This window comes from Chenopodium album, chromosome 26 (assembly GCF_948465745.1).
Source record: "Chenopodium album chromosome 26, dcCheAlbu1.1, whole genome shotgun sequence".
Classification (NCBI taxonomy): Eukaryota; Viridiplantae; Streptophyta; class Magnoliopsida; order Caryophyllales; family Amaranthaceae; genus Chenopodium; species Chenopodium album.
This window is the reverse complement of record NC_137859.1, coordinates 9,480,936-9,488,270: the sequence shown is the minus strand read 5'-3', so window position 1 is coordinate 9,488,270 and position 7,335 is coordinate 9,480,936. Positions and strand designations below refer to the sequence as shown.

Sequence of the window (7,335 nt, the reverse complement as noted above, 5' to 3'; positions counted from 1 at the left end):
CAAAACCTCAGTTTCAAGCTTAGCAGCTCTCTTTCAAAGTGTTTTAATGGCGAAAAGGATCTTGGGTGCCCTCCATCACCACCTTCTTCGCACTAACCATGTTCATCCTTCCCTCGTATGTCCTCTCTTACTCTCTCTTTTCTTCTTCTCTTTCATGTATTCTTCTTATTTTCCCAGAAATCTTCATTTTTTTGGGTTTAAACTCAAAATTATTACAGTTCATGATATAGAGAAATGGCGAAGTGTTAAGGCATTATTTGACGCAATTTATTTAAATTAGTTTTGGGTTTTTTGTTAAATTAGGTATAATTTGTGGGAAATGATTAATTTGACGAAATTTTGGGGAAATAATGTTCAGTTTATGATTCTAGGTTTTGCACAATATGTAGTTAATTAAAATCAGGTTGCTTAAATAATTATTGGTAGCTAGCTTGATGAGATTTCTGGGTTTCTTATTTAAAAATATAGAGCATATTTACTTCAATAATTATACTTTAGTTTTTAATTTATTGATCTGTATTACAGTAGCTGATTAATGTGGGATTTGGTTATACAGGGTGTTTCATGTAGTCGAATTTTTTCAACAACTACTGTGACTTCAAATTCAAGTAATGATGAAATCCCATCTGATTTACTCATGGCCAAGAAAGCTATGTCCGTTCCAGATCGTACTCAAGGTATTTGGATTGGACTGAATTATTTGATTAATCAAGGTTTATTAGATTAGCAACTATGATTATCAAAATATTGAAATGAACATAGAAATGTGGTGGTGCTGTTAGGAGTAGGACACTTGCAATTGTTTGGAAAGCCCGTACATTGACATGGATTTAGACACTTAAAATATTATTTGGGACTTAAAATTTGCAAACTTTTCATAAAATGGTGTTGTCTGACACTTGGAAATGTACCTATGTTCGACACTAGCAGTCGAGCTGTGAAATTATAGTAGTAGCTTGATACTTGTGAAATTGTGGTATCCTATATCATGTTTTATGTTAAGTGTTTTAATCTGTCTATGTATGGATTTTAATTTGTATCTAATGTCAAGACAATAGTGTTATCAAAGTGTAAAAGTGCTTCTTGGTGTTATCTTGAGGTTGTATTTTTTGGCTCGTTAAACATTAATTTTGTTGCTATTCCATATTTTATATATTATTTGTGAGTGGGGGAATTTGCAATTTCGGCTGTAATAATAATTTGCATTGGTTATTAACTTTTAACGAGCTTATGACAAGTTCAGAAAAATGAAAGCTTTCTGCTGTTGCTGATTTGTTGTGTTGTTTCTGTAGGAGTGTACCAGGATCTGGTAATCCCTGTAACAAATTTTCATTATGAAGATAAGGGACTTATGGCATTAGCTGGGGATGTCTTTGATGTACCAATTAGGAAAGATATTGTCCATAGAGTTGTGAGATGGCAGCTTGCCAAGCGTCAACAGGTGATTGATGATCTTCTTATGTTATTCTAACACTAATTATATTATTAAAGCTTGTTATGTGTTGATTTCAGGGAACCCATTCCACTAAAACAATCAGTGAGGTTAGTGGGACTGGGAGAAAGCCACATCCACAGAAGGGTACTGGTCGAGCAAGGCAGGGATCGTTACGTAGTCCTCATGTAATAAAATATTCATCTTATTGGTTCATTACTCCTTTTTTTTTTTTTTTTTTTTTTTTGACTTGACCATGCAAATGCTTATAACAGTTATCCTAAGTCAGAGCTATGAAATAATTTGCAAAATTGTATTGTAAATGACAGATGAGAGGAGGTTCTACCATGCATGGTCCTAAACCACGGAGTCATGCTTTTAAACTAAACAAAAAGGTTCGGCGTTTGGGATTGAAGATTGCATTATCTGCACGTGCTGCAGAAGGGAAGGTATGGTTCTTTGCTTTGCTTCTCACACAAGATGCTTCCAACAAAAATAGATGATCATGAATTAAACACCCTGCAATATTCTAGTAATAAATATCTTGACTTTCTTTCTATCCATCCATCTTTTGATCATCAACATTTTATATCCAATCTTGGAGTGCCTTGAGTCTTAAGGATGAGCTTTTATTGTTAATTAATAATACTACTCTACTAGTCACCAAATCTCTTTACAGGTTCAATAAGTGGATCTGTTGCCTTTCTGCTACAACCTAAGAAGTAGTTTTGTAGGCTATTAGTAATATGGAAGTATGGATCTGTGGTTGATGACTTGATCTCTCTTGGTGGACAAGTATAAATCTGAATTGTAGTACTCTATCTTATCTACTTCTTTGGTATCTATCCAAAAAAGCGTACTTCTTTGGCTTATCTGCAGAATTATAGCTCATAATGTTTCATGGTTGATCATAGGGTGCAACTGTGCATGAAGGTTTTCTTGTAAAATAGTGTATGTAGTAGGTCCTCAAGAGGGTCCCGGGTCTAAATGGTTGGGATGATACATTTCCTTCGTTTTTAATACTTGGCTACTTGTAACATTGAGAAATGACAACCAAGGAGAGGGATGGAAATAGATCTTTTGTACCCATGTGATTAAGTGGATTTAGTATTTATATTATCCTTTCCCTGTATGAAAAGTTGAGGGTTATGTGGTAAATTAACACAGTATATGTAATGTTGCGACTTGGAGTATTGTGTCCTAAAATGAAATGTGTTAAGAAATGAAAGAGAAGGTTGTGATTTGATGCGATGGTTAAGTGTTCACTATCTATCCTCCAGATCACTAATTTGATCCCTGAAAACAGCCTCTTTATGTAACTAAGGGCAAGGCTGCATGTATCTGGACCTATTTCAGGTTCTACTAGAGCCTTGTGCACTGGGTACAAGTCATTACTCCTAGTTTGTGTCAAATTATGCTGATTATTGGGTTTTTTTTTGCACGTGGTATGCATAATTTAAAGTTTAGGGGCATATTGTCCACAAATTAGATATAAGAAAACATCTTTTCATGTTATTTGAAAAGTATGAGGGTATATCCTATGAAGAATTTCTTACTCATCTTGTGAATATACAATATACATTGGCTGATTTGTGAGTTTGTGTGGACTAAGTACCACCCCCCTCGTCGCTTTACCTAGTTAGAGAGTTATAATTTTTTTACTGGTCAGATTGAATTTGTGAATTACACTACTAATTGTCAATACTTGCATTGATTAGTTTGGTTCTGTACTGTACAGCTTGTGATTTTTGATGATTTGTCGGTCCCTACTCACAAGACCAAAAACATTGTCAATTGGGTCAACGGACTGGATGATTCAAAGAAGTTGCTGCTGGTTGATGATGGTGCTATTAATGAAAAGTTGAAGTTGGCTACGCAGAACATACATTATGTTAATGTGCTGCCTACAATTGTAAGTTGCAGCATTCTATCCTTTTTGTGCATGTGTGTGAACATGGCAACTGTGGAAAATTATAATTTTCTCACTGAACCATGCCAAGTCACTACTCTCTACTCTCTAGCTTTGCAAAAATAAAATTCATATCTTTTTCTCCTTTTTGGAGGATTTCAAATTTTATTTCTTGTCTGTGGTTGGGAACGGGAGGGACTCGGGGTAAGAGACTTGAATTTCGGAGTTGATGCATTATTTGGAGTTTTGTTTTTTAGCTGATATTTGGTTAAGCTACACTAAAAAGCTTGCTGATGCAAAATCCTTGCTGCACACTGATGATGAGCCATTTGTTTTTTCAGGGTTTGAATGTCTATAGCATCCTGCAGCACGACACTTTGGTGATGTCCCGTGCTGCTGTGAACCGGATAGTTGAGAGGATGCACACCCCAATCAATCGATGATGAGGTGATATTCTACACAGACGTAGTCATATCTTTTTCATGAGGCTTCAAACATCAGACAATTTTGCAGCTAGGAATGGGATGTATTTTCATATTACAAGTTTCTCAACCCTTCTCTTAGCTTAGAACGAAATATACTTGTAGTTTTGGAAGTGCCAACCAACCTGATTGATCTGCAAACATGTATTACTTTAGAAACTGTAAATCGTCTTATTTCACTAGACCCTGTCCCTGGTCGATTAATGTGAGCTTGATACTTCAATAAGGAACAATATCTTTTGACTGTGATTTCAAAGCCTGTATTATGATGTTGAAATCAATTTCTACGTTTTCATGATTTAAATTGTTACCGTTTAATGTTCATAATAATAAAATTGATCATGGGTTCTTTGATGAACTAATATTACTGAAACATCAGTAATTCACAGGAAGAAAGTATCAGAATTAACTTTGTCCTTGTTAGCAAAATGACTGTCAACTGTCAAGAGTTGAAATTTCAGGTATAACTGATTAAGCTGCCTCTTTGCAACTATAACTTGCACATGAGAAAAACTTTTGTACTTAAACATTCAGGTGTTTCTTCTCTACAAAACTCGCTCTGTATGCGTACAAAATCAACCCAACCCAACCACATTGCAAGAAAGAATGAGCTTGCACTTTTACAGGTACTCGCCTCCTTTCAACACACAAATGGAGACGTACAACATCATGCTATCATCAAATGTAAGGATACTCCTGGACAATCGTTTGTATGTTTCCGATCAATTTACAAAGAAACAAAAGGGTTTCCAACAGCAAAACTGAAACTTCATTCATCGCGCTCTCTTACAAGATGATGCAACGACTTCATCTTCCCTCATTCTCTTCATAGTGTCATGCAACTGATAGCCACAACGCAACTTGTTGATGCAGCACTCTTTTTCTTCATGACCTGCATAAGAATGTGCATTTGAATCTTCAGTTTACTAATTAGACCAATTTCACACAATTCGCGCACACTAATTATTAGACATGTAATGATTTTAACACGATTGTACCATTAACTCTCGGTCTCTTGATCAAGGGACTTAAATTTTCCACCCAATTTTTCCTCTTCAATCCAATATCACCACATTTAGTCATCTGACTCTCCTTCAACTTCTTATTACACCTCGACTCGATCTCTTCATCACAAGTTCCACTTATTCCTACACCTTCCTCGTGTACATTTCCTATCACACGAAAAAACATTTAATAACACCAATCGACACATGATTTTGTCATATATACGTAATATTTATAACAAAGAAAAAACATAAATACATACTCTTGGAACCAGACTTGAAGAGCTTTCCATCGACAACGAGAGCACCCGAAGAATCAGTACCAGTGGGCAAACCCTTCGAAGAAAAGAAAGAAAGTAAAGATTTCCATGTAACAGAGGAAGCAATAAGGTCGACACCTCTACTAATAAAATGTCCATTAAGCTTCAAGGTTTCGGGTTCGAGTCCGAAAACTCGAGCAATGGTGCCAAAATCCAATCTTTGATCTTCCCAAGCCATAATTTCTGCTACCTTTGATACTGCTGGACAATACATCTTTACCTTTCTTGTTGAAAATTCACTATTTTTATTGTTCTTGATTTCTTCTTGTATTTTTCTTTTCTTGGCAATATGATGTTCTTCCATTGTACTAAATTATGTACTGAAATTGATTAGAAGAAGAATTATTTGGAAAAGGGGAAGAGAGAATTTGGGGAGAGATGAAGTTTAACGGCTAATTAATCTAGAAGGGTCTTCCATGTTATAAACTGTATATGTGATGATTCTACAAGGTTCGACTTCCCTTGGTTGCTATTCGGTGGTGCCACTACTAGTCTTTTTGTTGCCTTTTTTTGAGCAGCTGGTTATAACTAAACTGGTTAGTCTTACACTCTTAATGGGCCAAGAGTTTTAGGTCGGGCTCTAATTACTGAGGCTGCTACAGATTGGGCTGTCTGCATTTATATCATGCAATAGACAGGAAATGATTTTTAGAACTTTTACTTTTCTCCGTGTTTTAATACTACCTCCGTTTCATAAAATCTGCAACAAACTTAGTTGCACATTTACCAACGCAAAATTTCTTAAGCAAAGATTAGTAAAAAAGGATATGTGATTAATTGGATGAGAGAGAAATTAATCACCACCAACACCCACTTTGTAACCCACCCTCTCACCACCACCAAGATTTGAAACCTCACCACCATCACCCAAAACCCACCTAACCAACTCACACCACCACCAATCAGCTCACACCACCACCCAAAACCCACCCAACCAACTCGCACCACCACCCAAAACACACCCAACCAACTTGACCAGCCACCAATTACCAACTCGCACCACCACCCAACGAACCCACCTGACTAGCCGACAACGAACCCACCTAATCAACTCGCACCACCACCCAACCGACCCGACCAGTCGACCACCAACGAACCCACCCAATGAATCGAAACAACCACCTTACCACCTCCAACAAACCGAAACCCCAACAAACCACCAATAATGTAGATCTAAAACCCCAACAAACCACCACTTAGATCTAAAACCACAGCTTACCACCATCCAATTTCGAATTGGAAAAGGGGCAAACTTTGAAAAGCGGAAAAGCGGCGGCGGCGGCGACTTTGAAAAGGGGAAAAGAGGGGCAGCGGCGGGGAACTGAAGAGGGGAAATGATCGGTGACTTGATCTGAGTGGTGGTGGTGGTGCGGTGGTTGTAAGAGGGGGGAGAATAGGGCTGGTGGTGATGGTGGTGGTCGTGGTTGATTGAGAAAAAATTGGTGATGATGGTGGTCTGGTGGATGTGGTTGTGGTTGTGAGGAGGAGAGAGAATGTGGGTAGAGGTTTAATTATGGATAATTGATTTGGGTTATAAAATTAATATGATGTTTATTTAAGTTAAGTAAATTTAGTAAGGGTATAACTGTAAATTTACACCAAAAAATTTACTATATTAGGAAAGTTTTTTTTTTGTTGCACATAATGTGTAGCTTCCGTTTTAGGTAATTGTTGCAGATTTTATGAAACGGAGGTAGTATATGTACCCTTTAATTTATACATAGTATGATACTAGATGAACCCCGTGCAATGCACGATTTATTTAAATTTTTTATTTATTTTTTTTAAATTTATGTGCTAAAATTGATTGTATATTTAGATAAAATTCCTAATATCATAAGATAATATTTTATATTTAATTATTTGTCAATTTTGCTTATGTGGCATTTGAAATATTTAATTATAAAAGATTTTAATAATCTTTTATTTAATTGGCTACTACTAGAATTTATTATCCTACATGGCGCTTTAAGAAAATTAGATCCTACATGGCTCTCAAAAAACTCAGTAAAAAACTTGTCTTTATATATATATATATATATACATAGATTAGATTAACCTATATAGTGGGAGATTAAATTTTTGTAGAAAATAATTATTTGTAAAATCAAACACTATAAACAAAACTAGATAACTAAATGAGCATTTACAAATACAAATATGAACACATTGTTGAAAGTGAACATAG

General features: G+C 35.9%; 2 protein-coding genes across 2 annotated transcripts; one reads left to right on the top strand and one right to left on the bottom strand.

The window, feature by feature from the left end:
• The first annotated feature begins 24 nt into the window (after positions 1-24).
• On the top strand, positions 25-4,072 carry LOC145618053 (uncharacterized). Its single transcript, XM_081672833.1, has 7 exons — positions 25-115; positions 557-677; positions 1,293-1,441; positions 1,513-1,620; positions 1,762-1,881; positions 3,171-3,344; positions 3,683-4,072. Exons 1-7 carry the CDS (start codon positions 47-49, stop codon positions 3,782-3,784), a joined length of 843 nt encoding a protein of 280 aa, XP_081528959.1. The 5' UTR covers positions 25-46; the 3' UTR covers positions 3,785-4,072.
• A 265-nt stretch (positions 4,073-4,337) lies between these two features.
• LOC145618291 (uncharacterized) lies at positions 4,338-6,038 on the bottom strand. The gene is made up of 3 exons (XM_081673066.1): positions 5,091-6,038; positions 4,822-4,995; positions 4,338-4,715 (listed from the first exon to the last, which is right to left on the bottom strand). The coding sequence occupies exons 1-3, from the start codon at positions 5,449-5,451 to the stop codon at positions 4,597-4,599; spliced, it is 654 nt and encodes a 217-aa protein (XP_081529192.1). The 5' UTR covers positions 5,452-6,038; the 3' UTR covers positions 4,338-4,596.
• Between the last annotated feature and the right edge of the window lie 1,297 nt (positions 6,039-7,335).